The sequence below is a fragment of the Urocitellus parryii genome, chromosome 4 (assembly GCF_045843805.1).
Source record: "Urocitellus parryii isolate mUroPar1 chromosome 4, mUroPar1.hap1, whole genome shotgun sequence".
NCBI lineage: Eukaryota > Metazoa > Chordata > Mammalia > Rodentia > Sciuridae > Urocitellus > Urocitellus parryii.
Genome location: NC_135534.1, coordinates 190,127,851 through 190,154,205, shown reverse-complemented (window position 1 = coordinate 190,154,205; position 26,355 = coordinate 190,127,851). Strand labels below are relative to the sequence as shown.

Genomic DNA, 26,355 nt, shown 5'->3' with positions numbered 1-26,355 from the left:
TACAATTGCAAACACATGTCCATTTGTAAGGACAGATGGAAAAAGTGAGAAAACAGCTGTTACAATGTCCCGCCCCACCCTCTTTTTTTTTTCTTTCTGTTTTTCTTTTTTCCTGTATCTGGTGTGGGTCTGAAGACATAAATGAGTGTGAAGTTTCCGGCGTGTGCCGGCATGGAGGACGATGTGTCAACACTCCCGGGAGCTTCGAATGCTACTGTAAGGATGGATACTTGCCCAAGAATGGACCTGAGCCTTTCCACCCGGCCACGGATGCCACGGCATGCACAGGTGGGTGTCTGCCAACGAGTGTAGGCCCTCGAGGTGAGATCTGTGGTGTGACTCGCACATGCTGATGTTCCTAGGTCTGTGTTGAGGCTGTGGGTGGAGATGATCTGTTCCTTTGTACTTTTGTACAACCTGTGAATTAAAGCAGATAGTCTAGGTCTGATCACCATAGAAGGGGCCGTGTTAAAAAAGTTAAAACTAGCAAACGAGGTATTTTAGTAGTTAACAGATATTTGACATCAGTTGTGATGTTAGAGGGTAGGTCTAGCCAATCTGGTAAAGACCTAGCATCTCAAAAGTGATGTTGAAAATTATAAAGGTACATATATTTTAAGGTATTTTGCAATTCAGTTTTTACTTCATGGGATTAGGTGTTCAATTTTTTTTTTTTTTAAGTTGTAGATGGACACAATGTCTTTACTTATTGTTATGTGGTGCTGAGGATCAAACCCAGTGCCTCACATGTGCTAGGTAAGCACTCTACTGCTGAGCCACAACCCTGGCCCTGGACTAGGTGTTTTTTAAGTTAGTATAAATTAATGAGGACTGATCTCTAGATTATTTCATCTTTGTGCATGTATAGATGCTATTACCTAGAGAAGGTCAGAAGATTGAATAAAGATAATCATTAGAAACATAGCCAGAACTCATATGGAAAAAGCTGAGCACAGTGGCACAGGCCCCTGATCCCAGTGACTCAGGAGGCCGAGGCAGGAAGATCGAAAGTTCAAAGCTAGCCTCAGCACAACCTAGCAAGGACCTAAGCAACTTAGTGAGACCCTGTCTCAGAATAAAAAATAAAAATGACTGGGGATGTGGCTCAGTGGTTAAGTAGCCCTGTGTTTAATCCCTAGTACCAAAAAAAAAGTCAAATCAGTGTATCTAAAATAGGGATTGGGGTATGTGTGAGGAATGGGGTAAATGTGGAGTGAGATTGTGAATTTTGAAACTTTACATTCACATGGTAATGAATTTGTTTTCAGAAATAGACTGTGGCACCCCTCCTGGTGTCCCACATGGCTACATCATAGGAAATTATACCTCTAGGCTGGGCAGCCAGGTCCGATATGGTTGCAAAGAAGGATTTTTCAGTGTTCCAGAACATACAGTTTCAAACTGCACAGCCCTGGGCACGTGGGAGTCCCCAAAATTATATTGCCAAGGTGAGTTTTCAAAAGGTCCAGGATTTCAGTTATATCATTCTGAGATTGTTTCATATTTCTCTCTCAACTCTACTTTGGGCTAGTAAATAAAGTAAGTCCAGTATGTCCCTGTTTGTTACTAGCAAGTTTTCAGTTGGTTCTCTTGGTACTTTAGGAATAGTGTCTTGTCAAGTGCAGATGATAATTCTATCTTCTAGCTTTCTGTATTTGTGAAGGTTATGTTTCTTTTCTCTTTCTCTCTCTCTCTCTCTCTTTTTTTTTTTGAGATATATTTTTCTCTTGATGGGTCACTTGGCTAATGTTTTTAGGACGAAAACTTAAATAGTAGTGTTGACTTTGTTCTCTTCTCGTTTCTGACTTCCATGGAAATTGTTGGGGTGTTTCACCATTTGTTTGTGATCTTGGCTTTTTGATACTGTGTGTATATCTATTTAGAACCTTGAGCCCATTACTGTTTTCAGCTCGTTTAATCCTTACAGAATCCCTGTGAGAAGATACTTTTATCACAATTTACAGATGAAAAGAGTCCTCTGAAAATGAATAATGTAATGGAGAGGCTAAGTAATTTGTTTAAAGCTGGATAACTAGTGGTAGAGATGAAATTTGTACCCAGAGATCCTAGTGTCACAGGTTGGGTTTTCGATCACTCTGTCACACTGATTCTATTTTTATGATGGTGGCTTTGTTGTTGTTATTTTGCTTTCTCTTTCTGTCACTAGCTACTACTATTTTAGAAGTTTGGGGCTGTGTATAATCTCAGGGAAACTTTCATTCATTCTCATTTTACTAGGAGTTTTTTTTTTTTTTTAGTTAGAAATGAGTTACTTTGGGGCTGGGGTGGTCGTCCAGTGGTAGAGCACTTGCCTAGCATGTGTGAGGCCCTGGGTTCGATTCTCAGCTCCACACATATTAATAAATAAATAAAGTTCCATTGGAAACTAAAAAATATTTTTAAAAAAAATGAGTTACTGAAGGTGATTATATATTTATTTTCTTCTATTAAACAGTATTGTGAGGGCTGGAGTTGTGGCTCAGTGCTTGCCTAGCATGTGTGAGGCACTGGGTTTGATTCTCAGCTCTGCATATAAATAAATAAATAAAATAAAGGCCTAAAAAAAAAATAACCAGTAATATGGCGGGTTTTAGTTGTCACCTTCCTGGTAATGATAGTACTAATTGCTATTATAAATTATCCTTGGTTTTAGGTGTGTTATTCCTTTAATCTGGGTTTTATTTGCTAAGTTGTACTTAGATTCTTCCATTTGTATTCACAAGTGTGATTGGTCTGTTTTCTTTTCCTCTGCCATTTTTGTTGTATTTGGTATCAATGGTACTGAGAATTAAAAAAAAAAAAAGAACATGAAACTGTTTCTTTTTCTGTTCTCTGGAACTCTAAAATGGAATTTTTAAAGATTTGGGAAATTTCACTTGGGAAACAATCTGGACATCCTGTTTCAGAAGAGGTAGCTCTTGGAGTAGTTTCAAAACTTCCTATACTTGTCCGGGCACGGTATCACAAGCCTGTAATCCCAGTGGCTCAGAAGGCTGAGTCAGGAGGTTTGCAATTTCAAAGCGAGCTTCGGCAACTTATCAAGGCCCTAAGTGGCTTAGCAAGACCCTGTCTGGAAAAAAAAAAAAAAAAGAACTGGGGATATAGCTTAGTGGTTAAGTGCCCCTGGGCTCAATCACTGGTTGATCATTAGTTATCAGGGAAGTACAAATCAAAACCACAATAAACAAACAAACCAAAACAAAACAAAACCTTAAACTTCCTGTACTTACTGGTACGTTTAATTTTCTTGATTTTTTTTCCTTTGGGATCATTGTTGGTAGTTTATATAGAAAATCATCTATTTACTCCGAATTTCAGATATATTTATAGAGAGAAGTATAAGCACTCATAGTTCTAATATTCTGTAGTTGTATCTGTTTGTACCTACTTATAGTAGTTAAAATATTGGAAATAATTCCAAGTGCCTATTGATTGGAAATTGGTTAAATAAATGATAGTATATCCATAACATGGAATATAGCCAATAAAAGTTATGTTAGAAAATATTATTAATACACAAATATTAATAGTTTGAGTTATACTCTATTAATAGTATGATTTTAGTTTTGAAAAATTTCTGTATACAGATATGCTTAGAAAAAGATTTAGAGAACTATTCATCAAATGGTAATGGTGATATTTTCTTTTCTTTTTAACATTTATTTTTTAGTTATAGTTGGACTCAATATCCTTATTTATTTATTTTTATATGGTGCTGAGGATCAAACCCAGGGCCTTGCACATGCTAGGTGAGTGCTCTACCACTGAGCCATAACCCCAGCCCACTGGTAATATTTTCACTGGGAGATTCTAGATATTTTTTTTTAATTTTTAAATGTAGTTTCTGTATTGAAGGAATTTTTATATACTAGACAAAGTAATAAAACAATTTCCATTTTGGAGAAAAGAAAAAAAAAACAATTTTCATCGAATTCATTGCATATCTAAGAAACAGTCATGTGCATGGCAAGTTAGTCCTTTGGATATTCTGAGTTGCAATTCAGGTTCTTACACATATTCTATAGTTAATTATCATCTTCAAGGTTAAGGAATTTTAAAGGTACATTTTAATTTTAAGAGCTTTCAATGATTCAGATCAAACGAAGACCTTAGATTAAATGTGCTATAACAACAAAGGGGACAATGAACAGGGTAAAGAGAATCTACAGAATGGGAAAAATATTTGCAAACTATTCATTTGACAAGGGATTAATATTTAGAATATATAAGGAACAAAAAACAAAAAAAATTGAATAAAAAAATGGTCAAATGATCTGAATAGACCTTTCTTAAAGGATAATATATAGGTAATCAATAAATATATGAAATAATGCCTAACATCACTAGTTATCAGGGAAGTACAAATCAAAACCACAGTGATGTCTCATTTTACCCCAGTTAGACTAGCTATTATCAGAAAGACAAAAACAAAACAAAAAAATTTGAGTGAGTATGAGGAAGATGGGGAACTTTTGATGGGACTAAAATTAGTGTAGTCATTATGAAAAGCCGTAAGGAGGTTCCTCAAAAACTAAAAATGGCACTGTCATATTATCTAGTTTTCCTATTAATGGGTACGTATGCAAAGAAAATGAAGTCAGCACACAAAAGAGATACCTGCATACCTCTGTTTATTGCAGCACCATCCACAATAGCGAAGATATGGAATCAATCCAGGTGTCCATCAACAGATGAATGGGTAAAGAAAATGTAATATATATACACAATGGAGTATTATTCTGTGATGAAAAAGAATGAAATCCTGTCATTTGTAGTAACATGGAACCAACTGGAAGACATTATATTGAGTGAAATAAGCCAGACACAGAAAGATAAATACTGTATGATCTCACTTGTATGATGTCATAGGACTGGAAATTAAAATAGTGGTCACTAGAGCTTGGAAGGATAGGAGGGAAAGGAAATGGAGGTAAGATAACAGGTACCAAAATATAGTTAGGTAGGAAAAATAAGTTCTCTTATGCACAAGAGGATGACTGTAGTTGACAACAATTGTTTATATATTTTATAATGAACTAGAAAAGAAGAACTTCCAACACAAAGAGGGGATAAATGCTTAAGATGGAAATACTAGTTACTCTGATGTGGCCTTTACACATTATGTACATCTTTCAGTTTTATCACACTGCACTTCATATATATGTACAATTATTATGAGTCAATTAAAATAAATAAAATAGACTATAATACACATCAAAGAGCCCTCTAATAACTTATATAGGAAAATCCTTGTAAAATAGCTTATTACTTTGAAAACTAGTAGTCATTTGGATGGAGAATGCAGAGTTAATTTAGAGGCGAGTGCTTGCTCCATTCCCCCAGGAACGGATATTTTAAAATCATGCTTCTGTTCCCCTCCTCTATTACCTGTTCCCTTGCGTGCTGACACCCTCCTCCTCCTCCACCTCCCCCATCACCACATGGCCTGGGCTTCTCACTGCCTCTTGTCTGCTCCTCTTGGAGCACACACACACCCCTTCTAATTTACGCTTCAGCCTTCTTTGGGGCTCCAGAATCTGGGCCGTGTGCCAGTTGACACTGTATTTTTAGCTCCGTGTTATGAAGCCACAGGAATTGGGAATTTCACAAAACACACTTACAAACTGTGAACTCGCTTGCTGCTGAGGAGCAGCAGGCTTGTGAAAGGGACAGCTGTGACACAGAGCACAGCTTTTGTGTCTGATGACGGGCTTTCCCATGAGAGAAGGCACAGTCGGTGGACCATCATGTCTGCCTTCTCCCAGATCACTGTGTCCCCGAAGGCTCTGCCGCCTTGGTGTAGGGGTGCCTGGAACATGGGGCCCCATCCTACCAGGCCTCAGAGATGCAGCTGGAAGAGAATCTTGGAAACTTCCAGGGGTCACAGGGGCCCACTTCCTGTTTGGGTAGGAATGTATGGAAATGCCAGCCAGACATTTCCATTAACTCTCCGGGAAAGGTGGAATTTCTAGCTTTCATTTCCTATTTTCCTATGGTTATTATTTTCTAAAAAATTTTCAGAAAGTATGCTAGTTGACAGTGGCAGTTTAAAAGAACTTATATTTTTTTGAATTTCAACCAAGCCAGGAGCAAGGGGAGGGAATTACTTTAACGGTTATTGTTACAGAGCTGAGGCCTTCTGAGAAACTGAGGCAGTGTGAAGACCCTCCCGCCTTCACACCTCGATTCTTGTGATCAAGTCAGAAATCTTTCAGACATGTTGCTCAGAATAACAGGAATGAGTTTATTGAAGGGATAGTCACTGGGAAAGGGGACACTCTCAAGGGAGAGAGTAGGTCCTCTCAGAAAAGAGAGGGACAATATGCCTGACCTACATTCCATTTTTATTGGGGATCCCAGAGAAGTTTCCAGAGAGTCCTGCCCATGTCCATCTCTTGACAGACAGTAAGATGACATCAGATTTTCAAGTACCCACTGCCATGGCAACTCTGGGTCACTTTGGCCCCTGCTGACAGGTTCTAATTGAATTCTTCACCATATGTTCTTACAGATTTTATGGTGAGGAGGAACTCTCCTTATCTCCTAGAGTTTCAGGATCTGGTCACAAAAGTCTCCCCCTTCAGGGTAACTTGGGTTCCTCTTATCAACATTATTTGGGGCCTGCATTTCTCTTGCAGATAGGTAGTTTGCTGAGGAATGTGACATAGCCTGTCTACTTGGGCTGGGCAGGGCTGCAGGTAAATTGCCTCTTAGAAAAGAAAGTATGCACAGTGGGCCCATTTTGTAGGATTATTTTCTTAGCCTCATGTTCCCACCATCCTCATCTGTCTCTCTTATTATTATTATCAACAGCAAATCCAGAGTTGAGATCTAATGCTCTCTAGGGTAGAAACTGGGCTAAGAAAGTGTAGAGTCCGTCAGAAAGTCAAGGGTCAAATGTTTCCTCTCCTATGCAGAAGCTGGAGTAAAATAAGGGGAAAAATGGGGTGTGGGTTCCGGGGAGCGGATCCCATGAAATAGAAGGAGATGGGTGGAGTAGAGGAACGGGACCGAAGGGGAGGGAGGAGGGAAAGGAAAAGGAGGAATCACAGAAGGGTATTGACCAAATAAAGCTGTGAACACAGATGGATATGCCACAGTGAATTTCATCTTTATGCACATCTATAAAGCACCGGTTAAAAAACAGAAAATATACAGAAGGAAGATCAGTTGAGTAGGGGGAGGGAAGAGAGGGAGGTAAAGAAAGTAACACTGGGGACTGAAATGGAGCAGATTATATTCTATGCATGTAAGATGACGTCCACATGAACTCTACCTTTGGGTATAACTATAATGTGCTGATAAAAACATTTAAAAAAAAGAAAACAAAAAAAAAAGAAAATCTAGAGTCTGAGAGGGGACAAAGACAGGTACAGCATTATCTATTAGATGGGGTGGGATCCCAGTATTCTGTGGGAAGATGTGTGAATGACCAAGAGAGGTCAGGTGGGGAAGTGGGTGGTTACGTGGAACAGGCGTTTGTGCTCTTTCTGTTGAGCATGGAGGAGTTTGCCCACATAGAAGAGTCTAGTGAGGACTGGTTGTGGTGTGGGTTCTGGGAGCATCTATCTTTATATATGCTCGCTTCCCTTACAGTGCCTGACGATCCTTTTGGGCTGGTAATTTTCACCTTCAGTGTTCTGATACTAAACAGTCCCTTTAAGAATCCATTTATGATGGGGCATGGTGGTATGCACCTGTAAGCCCAACAACTTGGGTGACTGAAGGAGGAGGATGGCAATTTTGAGGTCAGCCTGGGCAACTTAGCAAGGCCCTGTCTTTAAAAAAAAAAAAAAAATCTACTTCTCTGCTCGCACTCCAGCCTGCTCTTCACACAGCAGCAAGAATGAACGTCTTGAAATGTACTTAAAACTCCACTGAAGCATTAAAATGGCCATGTATTGAGAGCTAAGCCCAAATTGCTAAATGTCGCCTTGTAAGACGAGAAAGGTTTGGCCCTTTGCCTTCTGTCTAGGTCAAATTCCCCATTATTCTCCCCCAGCCACATGTCAAACTTGTCAGCTGCAGGGGCTTTGTACATGCTTGTCTCTCTTTTTGAAATACTCATCTCCCTGCTTTAAATTTTTAAAAAATTGTGATAAAAAATATATATGCTATAAAGTTTACCATTTCAACACTTGTTAAGTGCACAACTCCGTGGCATTAATTTCATACACAATGAACACAAACACCATCCTTCATCATCCCAAACAGAAACCCTGTACCCAGGGGTGGGGGCTGTAACTTAGTGGTAGACTGCTCACCTAGCACATGTGAGGCTCAGGGTTCGATCCTCAGCACCACATAAAAACAAACAAATGTATATATAAAAAAAAAAAGAAACGCTGTACCCAGTAAACAGTAATAGCTTTCCATTTCCCTGTCCCTGCAGCCCCTTGTAACCTCTCTTCTGTTTTCTGAATCTAAGAATTTGTCTATTCTAGGTACTTCATATTGTGTGGTACAATATTTGTCTTTTAATGTCTCCTTTCGCTTAGCATGATATTTCTAAGGTTCAGCCACGTTGCAGCGTGTATCAGAACTTTATCTCTTCAAATCTGAATGATATTCCGTTGTCTTTATATACACATCTTGTTTATCCTTTCTTCAGTTGATGGAGCCTTCCTATAAGCCAGCTCCATCTTGTCTTTCAAGTTTCAGCTTAAATGTCACCTCTGACACTATTGTGTCTTCATACCAATGTGTTCCTATATTATTTATGATTCTCATGGCATTTGTCAGTCTCCCCTGCTAGACTATAAACCTGGGAGCTCAGCAACCAGGTGGGCTTCTTCCACAGGGTCTCTCTAGCACCTGGCCAGTGTGTGCCCTGTGGAGCCCTGGATCCCCCTCAAAAGGCGCTGCAGACCATGGCAGGCATTGTGGGATTGGCCAGGCCTTGTGGAGACCCTGGCCTCCCGTTTTGTTTTATCCTCAAGCTCCATGTCCTTTCCTGATTCTGTGTCTTCTTGCTTTGTCTTCTGGACCTTCATGCTTGCTTCTCTCACTTGGCATGTCATCTCTGCTTTGAGCAAGCCGGAGCAGAGAGACCTCAGCGCTGACTCCTGGCTTCCCCCTGCGTGTGCATGTGGCCCCCAGAGACCCAGCACTGTGGGCTGATTACAGAGGCAGAGCTTCTCCCTTCAGTTGGTCAACAAGGATGGGACAGGATGGCTAATGTCCACTGATAGCAGAGTCTGGTTCTGTAGAGGTGGCCAGCATCTGAAGATGAATGTGGTTAATAGGTTGGATTTATTTCCCATTTCACAGAGGAGTTTACCTTAGGCCACTAGCTGTGAACCACGATGAGAACCCAAAGCACTTTTCCCAAGTGCAGATTCTGTGTGAGCCCTGGACATGGAAGGCCATGATGAAGAAGCTGGAGGGCCCTAGAAAGAGAGATACTGGGACCAGGATTCCTTTATGCGCAGCATAGTCTAGGACTCACCCTGAAGGGTGTTGATGTTACTCAGTCAACTCTTCATCTTTCTTAATGGAACCAGATCTCATCTTTGCAAAGTTCAGAAGGGTCTGAAAAAATTTGCACATAAATTGGAAAATGCATTCAGGTAAAGGGGTGGCAGGTAAGTGTCATTGCACGCTGCCTCTGAATCTCTGAATTTTTAGTACTGATGTAGAAAGGATTTTTTTTTTGAGAAGGGGACACTGTATCTCCCAGGCTGATCTCAAACTCCTGGGCTCAAACGATCTTCCTGCCTCAGCCTCCCTAGAGGCTGGGACTACAGGTGTGTGCCACTATTCCTGGCCCTGGAAAGGATTCTGAGACCACATCTGAACTTAGCATAGAAGAATGCTGTGGTTGACTCATGGTATCCACCGTGGGTGACAGAGGATGGAGTGGCAGCAAGCCCATCTTGTGTTTAACACCTTTGTTTCAGGTGATGGGAGGTTTTGTTCATTTGAAATTACGTCTTCTGGTACCTCATTATATACTGATCTTTTAAAACACTTTAAAAAATTATATTGACTTGCTTGCTTTAAAAACCAGTTTTAAACCATATCGACTTATTCACAGTATAGTTTATAAAACTGTATTGACTTACTCGCTGCATGCGACAAATCTCTTGGGTTACCCTTTTGCTAAGCAGATATCATCAAAATGTGTCTCTGTGTTTGGATTCACTGGATGGGGCACAGTGACTGAGGACATTGGTTGTAAGACCACCAGAATGGGAAACACGAACTTTAGAGTCAGGAAAACCTGTGTGAGTTTTGGCTGAGCCACTTGCTAGTTGTGTAACTGCCTCTAAAACTCTTTCAACTTCTTTCCTTCTGGAAGGAATAAAATGTGTTTCATCCTTTGGTTCTTATGAAGCTTTAATGAGAGAATAAATGTAAAGCCCTGGGCACTGGGCCCAATTCAGAGTAGCTGCTGGATCAGTGTTGCTATGATAAACAAGTGGGGAGTGGCAGGTGTGTTTTTAATAAAAATTTAAGATCTGTTCAAAAGGTCCTGTCATTAAGTGGGAGGGTCTAAAATTCTTCACCTTTCACTTTACCTTATATATTTAAGTTCAGATATTCCATGAGCAACTAGAACATTAAAATGAATGGTTCTAATGTTCTTGTTTGAAAAAAGAAACATTCATATGCAGCTCAAAGCTCAAAAGCTGTGATCACCTCAACAGATTCTTGTAGGGAACACACTGGTAACCCCTCGCCCTTCCTCATGCTTTTGCCTTTACCCACCTCCTCTGCAGGTTCTGAAATGTTCAGGTTCTAGCTGTTTCCTCACTAGACATTATTTATTGACAGTGTTGTGATGTGAAAGGGAAATTTTCCTCCAAATGAGTTCTCTCTGTGAGTCCGATTTGAAGACAATGCATTGTTAGTCAAGGATAAAACTTAAGTAAGATTTTGGTTTATAAAATACATCAAAAATAATTTTTTTTATCCTTCTACTGTCTTGAGTGCAAGTGGACTTTTTGGTCCTAATGAGCTCATTAGCTGGGAGCAGCTAATAAGCTGCTGTAGACAATGAACTTCATAGCATACTATAACCCTTTTTCCTTTGGTGGTTACAAAATTCAACTTGCCACATATTGAGAAGTTGCAGTCCAACCTCCAACATTTATATATATATATATATATATATGAAATATACAAACTTATACACATATATGTACTTGTATATGACATATACAAATGTAGTCCCAAATTACTCTGGAATGAGGGTCTAATTATGTGTAGCCAAATTCAGAACGTGCTATAAGATATATGACACTTTTTTACAGTTTTCAGCCCAATTCTTTTTTTAAAATTATGGCATTATAGTTATTCATAGTAGTTGGGTTCTTTTGACAAAATCATACATGCGTGGAATTTGATTTCAATCCCTGCTCCTTCTGTTTTCCCTTCTCTCCTTCCTCCTCCTATTTTCTTCCCTGTATTCTACTGATTTTCCTTTCACTGGTTTACTTATTTATTTATTTAATTAAAATTTTTTTTTTAGTTATAGATGGACACAATACCTTTATTTTATTTATTTATTTTTATGTGATGCTGAGAATCGAATCCAGTGCCTCACACACGGTAGGCAAGCGCTCTACCACTGAACCACATCCCCAGCCCCACTTATTTATTTAAAAAATTTTTAAAAAAATATTTATTTTTAGTAGGTGGACACAATTCGCTTATTTTATTTATTTTTATGTGGTGCTGATAATCGAACCCAGGGCCTCACACGTGCTAGGCAAGCGCTCTACCACTGAGCCACAACCCCAGCCTCCCACTTATTTATTTTTGATTGGTACTTTCTACATGTACTAAAGGTAAAATTCCCTGGGGTATACTTATATATGCATATAATGTGATTTTGTTAAATTCATTCCATCTTTCCATATTTCCTACCATTTTCTGCTCTTTCTCCCTCTCTTTTGATCTTCTTCTTCTACTCCACTGATCTTCCCCATTTATGATATCCAACCCCACCTCTTTCTTTCCCTTATTTTGCTCTAGCTTCCACATATGAGAGAAAACATTTGACCCTTGGTTATCAGAGTCTGCCAGCCCAATTTTTGGGTCATCTTACAGGGAACATCACAAGAGGGATGTCTTCAGTCACTCACATGACTGCCAGTGGCATTTTAATAATATAGGATACAGGCACAGCCCATTTAGTGAGGATGCTTTCACAAACGAATCAATGAGGAAAGTACAGGTATGGTATTGGATTACCTGATTTGGAGTCTGAGTGAGTGTTGATTCTGGTGTTAATCTGACTCAACAACTTGGCCCTTTACAAATACCTACATTCCGCTGGTTTCCTGATGACAGGTAGACTTTGGATTTGATTCTGAGGCATGATAGACACTTATTCCTATTGTTGGGTAAAGATGAAAACTTGACTTTCATGTGATTTTGTTCAGTTTTTGCTCTTTTTTCTGTTCTTCTGAAGAACTTTACATCTTGTGATTTTTTTTATTTTTCTGGGAAGATTTGAGGACGGATCGACATCAAGAAGTGGAATAGCTTTATTATTCATTCCCCTGGCAGTTGGCCAAATGTCTGCCCCAATTTATAGGCGTTATTGGTCAGTTTTCTTTCTTAGCTTGTTATTTATTGATCTCTAAAAGTCTTAGATGAAGCCTCCTATTGCTGCGTTATTTCTGTCTTCAGTCGATGTTATTGTGCCGATGTTCATAATAAACAGCAGCCAGTGTAGTGACATTTGTGACACAGTCAGTTGTTGATTAGATGCCATAAATTGCCTAAACCTTTCATCTATCAGAGTAGATGAAATGAAAATATTCCAGAAGGAATATTTTCTTGGGTAGCGTATTAAAGCTAGCAGAGTGGATATTCTTTTTATCTTCAAGATAGGAGATAAACATTATGTGATACATTTGGTCCTCGAAACTTTTGACAACCCATGTTCCCCCCAGGGAGACCTATTTTGAAGTTGATTCTTTGAATAAAATCATAGATAATGGGAGAGTAAGGAAAAATTCCCAGCCATGCTTATAATTAGTTGACTGTATTCCTGATGCAGATTCAAACCCTGTTACTTAATAATATAATTAGCCAGAGAAACATGTAGCTTTAATGAACACCTCTATGCATATGCCATGCAAATTTGTGCTGCTTATTTTTTCTTTGCTTTGCATATAAACTGTTTTATTTATAATTTCATTTCCTTGTAACATGGGGGAGTTTCACGTAGAATTATATTTTTTATTAACTACTGTGGCCTCTGTTGGATTGACTTATGTTTCCTAATAGGAATCAGCTACTTTCCAATTGGTCTGTGTAGAAGTGGTAGTGGCTAGAGTGTCTGTGATAGGGCCGTATTCCAGGCTGGACCCTCATATCATGGTTTTAAATCTCAGTGCCAGAAAGATTTTATGGGGTCACACAACTACAGGGGGAGTCTAATTCCAGCAGCTCTCCTGCTCTGGGAAAGTTCTCAGAGACAAAAGTGGGTAGGGGGAGTTGTCATGGAACCCTTCTAGACTAGATCTAATGTTTCTGCCTGCTACCTTTGCTCTACAGGTGTTAGCTAACCTAAAGGCCGGCCCTACTTGGGGCCCTTTCACTGTGAGGCTGCCCAGATTGAATGGACCTGGATTTCAGGGTCCCGAAAACCACAGTTTGAATATTAACTCTTTTACTAGTGTTATGACTTTTGAATGTGTCATAAGTTCCTTAGGGCCTCTGTCTTCATATCTGTAAACTACTTGAGGACCCCCCGCCCCATATCCCATATTTTCTCTGGGAAATAAAAGATAGTATATATCTAGCAGGCTTCTTTGTGTGTGATAGGATTTCAGTAAGTGCTATTGTTTTTAAAATCACTGAGGCTTGAGCAGGTTTCCTAGAATTCCCTGGTACAAGGCTGATGCTAAGTTTTTGTGGGTCTCCTTCTCAGCTACTTGGTGTTGGTAGGTGTGAGTTACCTCTGCTGGATAACAGACACAGAAGTAATGTCTGTCTTGTTATTTATACTTGCAATTTAGTGATATCTGTTTCCTTTCCTAAGGGGCTGTTATCATATCAAATTGCAACTTGAATAATGATAAAGTCTTATTGCAACTTGAGTAATGATAAATTCATAGCAAGCTATCAACAAATAACTGTGCACTGAGTTTTTACTATGTAAAATGTTGTTTTAAGTAGGCATTGTGGGGTACAAGAATTATAAGCAAAGTTGAACTGTCCATATATTTGGGAAGACATAATATTCATAAAACACTAAATCCTCAAGGTAGGAAACAAAGGCCAAATGAAGATCATAGATATTATTTGTGTAAATAAATAAAAGGCTATTTACTTATTGTATCTTCAAGTACAGATGATACTTATTCTTTCTTTCCACATTTTTTTTTGTTGGTGAATCATCATTGTGATGATGGGATTTATTGTTACATATTCATACATGCACACAACATAACAGTATACTTTGGCCAGTATCACTCCCCAACATAGGTAATACACTTATTCTTGATTCCACCCCCTCCCTTACCTTCACATCCAGTTCACCAGTTCTGCTTCTGGAATACATCTCAAATCTATTATTTTCTTTCCATCTCCATCACATCTTGGAAGTCTATGTGGACATCATCATCTCTGTTTGACTATTGCGATGGACCCTGACTGATCTCTCTCTCTCTTTTATCTTATTTTATTTTTTCCTTTAATACTAGGGATTGAACCCAGGACCTCACACATGTTAGGAAAGTGCTGTACCACTGAGCTACATCCCAGTATCTCTCTCCTTTTACTCCTGTTCTTTCCCCATACTTTCTATACCTGCTAGTCCAAGTGTTCTTTCAAGAACCTAAGTCAGATTATTTCATTCCTTGGCTCAAAACTCTCCCAGAGAATTCTGTTGATTTTAAAAATAAGACCCAGCCAGGCTTTTCCCCCCAAACTGACAGGGCTGTTTGGCTCAGCTTTTCTCTCCACCTTCATCTTATGCTCCTCTCTCTCTCTCACTGGGTTCCAGTCACTTTGCCCTTTTCGGAACAGAGCAAGAGCTGTCTCTATCTCTGTCTCTGTCTCTGTCTCTCTTTCTCTCTCAGGGTCTTTGGATTGGATACTTCACTGGATTGAAATGTTCTCTGGTCCTAAACATGACTGGATCATTCTCATCCTTCAGATCTTAACTCAGATGCTACCTCTTCAAAGAGATCAAAGCATTTCCAGTCACTCTATTTGAAAAGTCTTTCCTATCCTCTCACTTTATCTTCCTGTGTAACTTTTACCACAATCTGAAATTATCTTCCTGATTTACTCTTTTGTCTCTTGACTCTTTCCCTAAGTTCCATGAGGGCAGTGATCTTGTCCATTTTGTTCACTGGGATAGTGACTGGCACGTACTAGTTTCTTGATAAGTGCGTGAGTAAGTGAACAAATTAGCATGGACCACAAAAGGTCAAGGACTTTAAGCCATGACTCTGTTAGTCATGGAAGATGTTAGGCATTGAGAAGGGTTTTGCCAGGTCTACGGGAGAAGGAGTGCATGGGGAAGAGAAAGAGTGTGAGTCCAGGTGGAGGGAAATGAACTGAGGTGGGAGGGCAGATACCGTAGGATTTCAGAGATGAAGCAGCTCTTGATTCCACTATTGGGCACCCATAACTGCTTATGTGACTTTGGGTGTCATTAGACCATTTGAGCCATCTTCGCCTGTAAAAGTTAAGGGGAAAACAGTCCTTACTATGAAGGGTTATACGTGAATAGTAAGGATGTAAACTTGGGGTTCTTTGGAATACACATAATGATGATTGGTAGTCATTCCTACTAGTATTTAATTCAGATTGGAAGTTTGTAGAAATGTGGATGCCAAGACTTTAACTCAGTTCTACTGAATCAGAAGAGTTCTGAGTAGGGGTAGGGTAGAATTTCAATCCAAATACTTATCCTAAGTTCCTAGGTGTACAGCTGTTGTTTAGAACTGTGTGTTTAATCCAGGGTGGGCTGGGATTCTCTCTAAACATCTCTTGCTATGGGACTGTCCAACTTGACTAACTCTGTGATGGGAATTCAGAGTCACAAGTTCAGGGCCCCACAGGGCCATCTCCTTTAGCTTTTCAGCTTAGTTCCTGGAGATCAAGTCAATGATTTTTTACTAATCTGATGATTTTTAAAAGAAAAATATTTTTGCTCCTATATAAAAAAATTCTTGTAGTCACAACTAAAGTCATTGTACCTTCCATTATTTTTGGACACGTCCAAGATGGAAGCTAGGCTGTTTGGCTTTCACACTCTCATTCTTTTAGGCTCTATCGTTCTTCCCTAATGCAACTACCTGTTGCTGGGATACCTTCACAGTCTCTCCACTGAGCTCTTTAGGATTCCAGCTTCAGGGTACGCACAGCTACATAAACCTATACTACGGCATTCTTCATAATGCCCACTCTGCTTCCTGCGGTAACTGAACCCTGGCTTAAACTAGAAGATGTTTTGGATGTCAACAATGACTGGGCAGTCTTATAAATTATTAACCACCTGCTTGGTTTGTTGCTTATGTACACACAAATAAACTGATGCCTTGGAATGTTTGGGGCTAGTAGTAAATATGTACAAAGTTTGATGTGGGAAAACATGAAGAAAGCAGGGGGTCCTGTGTCTGGTAAATATGTGTGAAAAGAGAACAAAGCCCTGCGAGCAAACACGGGACGAGAGAGTAGACAGAACTGGAGATTTATGAAATGACTGCCGCATCCTGGTCCCGTAACTGCTCATGACTTCAGTTTCTATCGACTGGAAACTAGCCTCCTTTTCTTTTAATCTCAGCCAAAAGACTGGTCAAGTGAGTTGGGCTATTGTATTGAGGGTTTTTTTTCTTTCTTTTTCTTTTTTTTTTTTTTTTGGGATCACGACAGTGCCAACAGATGAGACCTTGATCTGGGAAAATCCCTGTAGGGAAATAACTGAGGTTCTGGAACAGACCAAATAAGCATCCATAATGAGACAGAGGAGAGCAATTCCACTAAAATCACTAATTCTGAATCCACTTGTTCCTAAGGCCGAGCATGGTTGATGGAAAGGCAGGAACATATTTTATCACTTTCTCTATTTGGAATGCTTCTGTTTTAAAAGCCTGGAAGTCGGGAGTGCTTTGTTTTCTTGGCTCTTTCTATAAATTGAGGAGAAAACAAAAAATCAGAATAATCACCATAAGTTTTTTCCCCTTCTGTTTTCAGGCCTAACAGGGACTATTGGTTACATTTGGAATCATTACTGCCTTTTACATTATATTTATATTCTTTCTTGAGTAGCATTGTATCCACTAGCTCCCTACAATTGCACAACATGAGAAAATTAGCATGCTTTTCTCCTTCCATACATCTCATTGCTCAGGTTTTATTGAGATAGTTTGGAAGTTTATTTCCAAGTTGTTATTTTTTACATTGCTTGGCCTTTAGTTCTAAAATACTTTACTGATAGTTACATCAAGCTCTATGATTCCAATTTAAATGATTCTGGAAACTTATTTGTACATCTTGCTGATTTTATAGTTCATTAGTATTTCTTCTAAGACCTGTCTGCCTTCTCCCCCTTTCTTAGGTTATTTTTTAAAAATATTTTTTTAGTTGTAATTGGTCACAATACCTTTATTTTATTTTATTTTTTATGTGGTGCTGAGTTGAACCCAGCGTCTCGCACGTGCTAGGCGAGTGCTTTACCACTGATTCACAATCCTAGCCCCTCTTAGGTTATTTGTTTCAATTCATTTTCTTGTTGGACTAGAGGATTTTTTTTTTTTGGTTACCAAAAATTGAACCCAGCAGTCTTAACCACTGAGCCATCCCCAGTCCTATTTGGTATTTTATTTAGAGATAGGGTCTTGCTAAGTTGCTTAGGCCTCATTAAGTTGCTGAGGCTGACTTTGAACTTGGGATCCTCATGCCTTGGCCTCCCTAGGCACTGGGATTACAGGCATGTGCCACCAAGCCTGACTGGACTTTTTAAAAAAGAATGACACACATTTGGATTTTTAAAAATTCTAAAATGTCAGAAAATGATTTTATTATGCTCTTGTGTGAAGTATAGTTTGGTTGGGTCTAAAATGGTAATATCATAATCTTTCTTCTTCAGATAGTTCTCTGTAAATAGTCTCTTGACTATTAATAGATAGAGTTGTAGAAAAGAAATTTTATGTCAATTTTATAATTCTATCTCCCTCTTTGCTAATATTTTTTTTTCTCTGAAAGGTTCATATGAATTGAATGTTTAGAAGATAAATGCTTTCTCCATTACTTTGCCTTAAAAAGTTCAGAGATTTCTTACATATTTCATTTAATATTCAGTTGGCAAGAGTTGCTACAATTGCATTATTATCTACTCAGAAGTTAATTACCTAAAGACACGTAGTAAAAGGTTCTAGACAATTTAATATTTAAAGAACCCTACGATGTATTATTTCATAGACTGAGGAATTCTTCATAAGTAAATAATCTTATAATTTGACCATTCGCTAGGTGTGTATGTTTTGGAAATTTCAGACATACCTATTTGCTGTATTTCTTGACAACTGTATCTTATAAACCTACATTTGTATTATTTGATAAAGTTAGGATTTTCTTTTCCCAGGTGTGTGACCTTTATGATTATTAAATGTGCATTTCCAAAATGCTGATTTAGGATTAGAAGCTGGGGCTCATCTCTAGTGACGTTTTGCTTCCCTTTGCAGAGATCGACTGTGGCAGCCCTCCGGAAGTGCGGAATGCCATCTTGGTGGGGAATCCCAGGTCCAGCCTGGGTGGTGTAGCTCACTATGTCTGCCAAGAGGGCTTTGAGAGCCCTGCAGGAAAGATCACTTCTGTTTGCACATCGAAAGGCACTTGGAGAGAAAGCACTTTCACCTGTACAGGTAGAGATTGCATTCTGTTGGACTCCTGTTATCTGGGAACAGAACAGCCAGGGGGAACAGGGAATGTAAAATGTGAGGCCTGATTACAGCCTCACTCCCTACTGTGCCTGGTTCTGCCATTTACCCGGGTGGCTGCCTGGCTTTAGATTTGTCAGCTAAATCCTGAAGATTTAGAAGGTGGATTGGGAAGATAAATTGGATAGAAGATCGTATGCATCTCTTTCGAAATACCTTAAATCCACTCTGATTCCTGTCTCCTTGGCTTTGTGGGCTAAGAAATTTTACACCATGAGCCATTTTCTCAGAGGGACATACTCCCAACTTAGCGTATGTTGGCATGGTAGCTTTTCAGAGAAGAGATGACATGATGGGAAAATCAGGCTTTTTTTTTTCTTTTATTAATTGTGGTAAAGATACAAAATTACCATCTTAACTTTATTTAAGTGTCTAGTTCAGTAGTGTCATGTATATTCACATTATTGAACACCCATTGCCAGCATTTTTAATTTATCTTTCAAAACTGAAACTTTATGCTCATTACAGTTCCCCAGGCCTCCCTTGGCACCCTGTCATTCCCACTATCTGTCTCTTATGGATTTGATGACTTTAGGTGTCTTATGGCATTTTCTATTTGAGACTGATTTATTTCACTTAACATGATATTTTCAAGGTACATCTATGTTGTATAGCCACGCATCAGAATTTCTTTCCTTTTAAAGGCAGAATAATATTCCATTGTATGTATGCATAGATATTTTATGTATTCATCTGTCAATGAACGCTTGGGTTGCTTCTACTTTTTGGCTATTGTGAACAATGCTGCTATGAACATGGGTGTACAAATATATCTTTTAGATCTTGCTTTCAGTTATTTTGGATACATGTCCAGAAGTGGAATTGCTGGCAAAAAGGAGTTTTGGGACTTCTTTTCAAATTCTAGCATTGCCATCTATTAGGTGTGTGTCACTAGGCAAGGCATTCTGTATCACCGGGTGGCTAGCACCTCACCAGGGAATTCTTGCTTGCTTGGAGGGATAAGCCTCCTAAGAAATTAAAGTCTAAAATAAATTAGTGAAGAACAAGAGACAAAATCAGAAAGATAGTTTCAAAAAGCTGGAGCCCCTGATAGGTCCAGTCCACACAGGAGCTGGAGCTAGGCAATTAGAAAATGGCTTCTGTGGCTTATTTAAGGAGGTACACCAACGGCAGGGATAATGTTATAGGGGCGGAGTCTTGCTTTGTGACTTCTTTCAGTCAGCAGGTTGATTGGCATCTCTGTAGATCATACCCATCTCAGAGGGGCTGTGTGGCTACAGCAGGTCACCCCATCGATGGTGCTGTGTGGGACCTTTGGCAGAGCTTGAATAGGGCTACAATGTGTGGGTAGAGGAAATGTCCACTGGAAGTTCCCAGACACCAGATTCTCCTATTCCTTAGGCTGCCATGTGCAACAGTGCACACACAACCCACGATGGCTCTCAACAATTAAGAGCCCCAGTTTCCTCATCTATAAAAGAGACAACATTAAAAAAGTGTGCCTTTCCTTTTTCAAAGAGTGCTGAGAGGGAATCCAATGAGATAATCTATGGGGGCATTTTGAAAAATTTAAAGCACCATGCACATGACAGTCTTTTTCTGAATCATGAGCTTCATGTGAAGATCTTCTCATGAATCAGAAGTGTGTACCACTACATTCTTCAATTTACCCTCAGTCCCCAAGAGACAAAGTGGGTAAACGCAGTCATTCTTACCATTTGTGATGGTTGGTCAGGGAGTGTGACAGAAAGTTGTCACAGAGTCTTCAATGGCTCTTGGAATATATTTCTGCATTGCAACTTGGTTAGTTCTGAAGACAGGTCTCTAAGGAGTGAAATCTCAAGATGGCTTTGGTTTGGGTCTCTGGATTGATTAGCAGCGGAATTGTGATAGTCTTGCCAAAAATTTCCATGGGAAAGTCTAGCCAGAGCAAGTAAAACTTGTAGACTTCTTTGTCCATAGAGTGATTGTTCCTAATTTCGGGGATAGGAATTTGATGTAATCCATCCCTTCACTCAATAGACATCTTTAGTATGCGTTATGTATGTGGTTCTTTGGGAGGTACTACCCTCTAGGAATTTACTGGGCAATAGGGGAAACAGACCCCCTCACCCCCGCAAACAAAATGCATGTATACATGTACATATAATATTTTGCACAGAAATTCAAAGACTTCTGGAGTTCTTGGGTAGAGCATCCTTGAAATAGCTGCAAAATGCAGCTTTGCTTCTTGGGACCTGTATGAAATTTCTATGTTCAATTCTGCCTTGACATTTCTACATTCAGTCATCTCCGTCATCAATGCAAAAGGATACTGAAATCTTAGAAACGAAAAGGATGAGAATCCTGAGACAGAGCTCCACCTTTGAGACAGGTCTCATTGACTCACCAGAGAAGCAAGGGCAAACCTGTAATGAACATCAGGGATTCCAGGGTCTCAGTCTAACTCTTTGAGAAAATGGAGAAGAACTGGTGCTGGACTAGACTGATGGTCACGCCAACCTTTCGCTGAATCTCTAGCAGCACCTCTGAGCGTTATTTGGAGGAAACAAGGCAGCTGCCTCCTGACAGCATTCCTAGCACCCAGAGCGTCTCGTGGAGTCACTGGATAAGAGAGCTGGGTATAGCTTTTGGACCATCAGCCATTTGCTTCATGGCCCCAGCTTCTCTGCCTCTGCCATTCAGAATTCAGTGAGGCCCAAGAATGAGTCACTACATGAAAAAACAGTGGATCTGCATGGGGCATAGTAAGCTATTAATTAGCTCATCCTTGTAGAGCACTTTGAAGAACAAACATGTTATGTAACTGCTAATTATAATTACCATCCTCAGCCTGCCTGCCACCTTTCACAAAGCCCGCGGCTCCAGCTGCAGCTGTTTCTGTGGGCCCGTGCTAGCTCTGATCTAAGGGGAAAGAAAGGCCTTCTCCCTGCGAGCTGGGAGCATCCTGTGACGAGGCCTCTGTGCCTTCAGACTGGATTGGCAGCTAAATTCAATTTCCGCAGATAAAGGGAATGATTTACCTGCTGATTAATTCATGGTGCAGGGTAGATGATCTCTGGGTGGGTAGGTAGGAGAAGCTTCTAGAAATGTAGTGAGATGCTGATTATCATGGCTCTTGCCTAGCGGCCCCTTCTTTCTTCTTTCCCCCTGCCTTCCACCCAAGTCTTTACCCTGCTTCCCGCCCATCCCGCCTCCCTCTGTGCATTTTGTGTTTGCCTTCCTCAGTGTTCACTTTTGGCTCCCCACTCCCACCTTCCCATACTTGTCTCTCTCCTATACTTGAGTGTCGAGTTCCAAACCGAGTGGAATGATTTATCTTCATTTTATACGGATTTTTTAAAAATCACCTGAAAAAGATTTTTGGAGCCCTTGTTCCTTAGGATTAGCCGCACGGATCTGTAATGTGTTTTTAATGGAGTGCGAACTCTAACGAGGTGGTGGGACCCTTTTCTCGGCCAGTTTGGACTGGAAACTCCAGACAGCTGGGAATTAGGCAACCATGTTAGTGTCTGCAAAAACCCCAGCTTGATGTCAGTGAGTCGGTTTAGGTGCTCAGGATCAAAGAGGCTGATTCATTCTTGATAAGGCTGTCCCTGACTTCCATTCTGCACAGGTCATTTGGTTTTTTTGTTTAGAGCCTGAGTTAATAATTAGAAGGTTGACGCTACTCCCTCCATGCTCTCAAGAGAGTGATGTCTCCACTGGAACACAGACTGATCCTCTGCCAGGATCCTCTCGGTGGCCCCTAACCTGCTCTGGGTGCCGCGGCCAAGGCTGACAGACCTTTGCTGGCCTTTGTTCTTTCTGTTTGGTTGTTGACCCTCCTCTCCAGCCCAGTGAACGCTCACCTGCAACCTTGCAGATTTCAGATGGAAAAGAAAGGTCAGCTGGAAGAAATGGGGATGTGCCTATAAGTAGCCACATGGCTGATTGTGTCTGAATATGTGAAGAGTGTTTGGACCATCAAACATTATTGGCATTGCTGACTGAGCACCAGCTCACATGCCTGGGGCTCTCCCGGGGACCTTCATGCTTGATTTTGTTTCATCCTCAGACAAACCCTGTGAAGTATTCGTTTGGTTTCACAGATGAGTAATCTGAGACTCATAAAGGGTCAGGCAGTTTTCACAGGGTTATTCAATAACTAGCAAATGGTCAAGGATTTGAACTCAGGTCTATAAACCCTGAAAGCCCGCTCTCTTTCTCTCTCCTATACTTGGGTCTCCCAAGCTTGAATTATTTTCATACTATCCTGATCCTGTTTTCCATAGTAAGACCATCATTTACTTGATAGGTTTGTTAAAATAACGTTTAAATATATTTGTGTGTGTGTGTGTATTTTTTTTTTTCTTTTTGAGATGGGGTCTGGCTGTGTTGCCCAGACTGGTCTTGAGCTCACTTGGATAATGTCTCCTCCTACTTGAGCCTCTGGAGTAGCTGGGTCTGCAGTTACGTACCATCACTTCCAGCAAAAGAACTTATATTTTAAACTTAAATGTATAGGTAAAGGGTACTTTCTGGTGTTTGTAATGTCATGTGTTTGATGAATGAGGTGTATTTTCTCTATATGCATGAAAATCAATACACAGTGAACATATAAAAATTTATTCATGTGCCACCAAAAATCATTCTAGAGTGTGTGTAATGCATTTCTGGAAAACCCTACTCTAAGCCATGCTATGTCTACCCTTTTTATCTAACTTTAAATTAAGACTCAAAGAAAAGACACGTGAAGACACGTATGGCCAAACAGGCATTTATTCGAGGTAATCACCTTGGAAAATTGTACCCTGATTTCAGTGTTGTTGCCATTATCAAAATGCATTGGATTCTCTGTGTGGGGATGGCCTTTGGAAGTGGTCTGTGAGTCATATTAGAAGATCATCATATTACCTTTACAGTCAGGTACTGTTTCAACTAGAGATGGCACTGAGCTTGACCATCATTTTGAGTCATGTGAATTCTGAATGACCATTTACTGTTTCCAAAAAAAAAAAAAAAAAAAGAAAAAGAAAAAGAATATAGAATGGAATCCCTGACTTTCCAGGGGGACTTCTGAAAGAGTGGTCGATGCCCACCATCTCTGTGTCCTCCTCTCCTCTTCTTCAGCTTACTGAAGGGACACAAGGGCATCCAGGAATCCCACTTCTCTCTTCAAGGTTCCCAGTGACCACCTAACTGCCAAATCTATGTTCTAGTTTCAGTCCTCGTTCCTCTTAACCTTTCCAGAACTTTCGTATTGTTGATTATCCACCCATCCATTCATCTATTCATTCACCCAACCAGACGACATATATTTTTTGATTGTCTACGTCTAAGGAAGGTGCTAGGGTCTGGGGATGGAGAGATAAGCATGGTCTTGTCATTATAAAGCCTCGCTCAGGAGCGATAGACATTTAAAAAAAAATGAACGGCATTATAATTTAGTTACAAATGTGATAAGTACCACACACAGAGCAATATTAGACTCTAACAGAATATCAAAATACTTATTTCACATAGGTGCATTGTGTGTTTATACACCCCCTCCCCAAACACAAGAGTAAAGAAAAACCAAAGTGCATATTTGTTCACCCATTGAGGCTTCATTTCCCCAAATTCCATGAGGGTTCCATTGGAGGCTGTAAGGGCCTTCATTTTTCAAGCCATTGAGACCTGAATGTCTTCCAGCTGGACAGGCCTGCTCTACCTGCCTCTACCCAAGGTCAAACCTCAGATCTGGTCATGACACTGTGGGCACGCCAGCAGGGGAGAAAGCCACAGGTAAAGGGACAGAGAGGCAGAGCTTGCCTCCAAGACTGTGACAACCTGTCTCAGGTTGGGATGAGGAGGTTGTGGGGTGGGAAGGGAGATACCCTCAAGGGAGAGACACTCCTTCATCCTCTCTCCCCTCCACTTCCTAGACACCGCTTTTGCATGGCCAGCCCCTTCATCTCTTCTGCATCGCCCTTTCTCCCCTGGCTCCCTTGGGTCTTGGTGTTTATTTGCTGTCCTCTCTGGACCACCTGGATGTCCCACCTGCAGCTCTGCCTTCAGCTACACCTGCAGACCCCCAGCTCTGGAGACTGAACAGTCAGCAGCTACCTCAGATTTGGCAACAGGGCTCACCAGGGCTCCTTCCTCTCTTTCTCACAGGCCCAGTCTGCCCGCTCTTGTATTTCTTAGGAGAGCAGTAAAAGGAGGTCCATTCAGACGCTCGAGCTTAAGGCTGGCCGGCAGCCTAGCCTCCTCGTGCTTCCTTCTTTCTCACCTCCTATTGATTCTCGTTCAGAATTGCCTCTTGTTTTTGTAATAAGTGCCCTCATTCCATCTCTTGACCTCTTGGCCGAGCAGCTTCAAAGTCAAGGCTCTTAGCTGTGGTGTCTGAGACATCTAATTAAGACTCCCGACTCGCCTGCTTCCTAGCTTTAGGACCTTTGGCCGGTTACTTAACATCCCTAAACCTCAGGTCTATAAAATGGCACAACAATGTCTAACTCATGGGGTTACTTTGAAAATTGAAATACTTTGCATAGTATCTGGTTCACAGTAATACTTGATGTATGTTCTCTGTTCTGGTTTTAACTCTTGCTTCTTTTGACTGCTGAGAATGTGAGATCAAGTCTATCAAGAGCTATGTGTGATGTATGGGAATCACTGAGTAAACAGCATTATATTCCTTCTCTGTGACCTCCAGTTCTTCTGTGCTCTCGTGCTTCCATCAAAATGGACTCGAGTCATCTAAGAAACATATGTTCCTGTCATTCTCCTGCTTTTAGTTCTCTATTGCTCAGAGAAGTGAGTCTGTACTTAACTTGGCAAGCAACGTCTTCCCAGAGTGATCCTGTGCTCCCTGGGCAGCCTCCCTTCCCATCTTTCCTCCTCCTCAGTTATGTGACTTCCTTTTCTCACTCTGAATATGCCATGCCCTTTTGCTGTCCCGGGCTTCAGACTTGCTCTTCCATCTTCTCATTAGGGTCGTGAGTACCAGGAAGCTTGTCTCCCAGGTCCTCCACTGAGAGTTGATTTCCTTTTTCTCTACGCCTGTGTTCCTTGTGTGCAGCTTTGTAATAATACTTCTGAGTTGCAACTTACCTACTTTTGTGTTTTCTTCCTCCATGAGGCACTGTGATCCTCAAGGGAAGGACTAGTGTTCAGGTCATTGTTCACAGTCCAGTGGTTGGCATGGTAGGATGCTGCACATTTGGTGGCCATTTTGTTAGTGGTGAATAGTGAATGAAGAGCCCTAGAGGCAGTTCCAAAGGAGACTTCCAGAAATGTTTTTATTAGTACTATAGGAATAAGGGCAAATATCCTCAAGGGTTCTCTTTTAAAAGGGGAACATTAATATAGAGGTTTAGTATCTGACATGTTTGTAAAGAGGTGTTTCCAACTGATTTATAGATGCCCGAAGAGAAACTCCATCCAATTTTGTTAAACTGCTCCTTAGGATGAAGTATCTGACATCTCTACAATCATATCTGGGTCCCGTCTGTGCAGA

At 40.4% G+C, this 26,355-nt stretch overlaps 1 protein-coding gene across 1 annotated transcript in view; it reads left to right on the top strand.

The window, feature by feature from the left end:
• Susd1 (sushi domain containing 1) overlaps positions 1–26,355 on the top strand; it is a 119,774-nt gene that overhangs the window by 27,504 nt on the left and 65,915 nt on the right. The window contains exons 5-7 of the mRNA XM_026391149.2: positions 136–288; positions 1,269–1,448; positions 18,657–18,836. Coding sequence (XP_026246934.2) covers positions 136–288; positions 1,269–1,448; positions 18,657–18,836 — 513 coding nt within the window. The remainder of the gene's footprint in view (positions 1–135; positions 289–1,268; positions 1,449–18,656; positions 18,837–26,355) is intronic.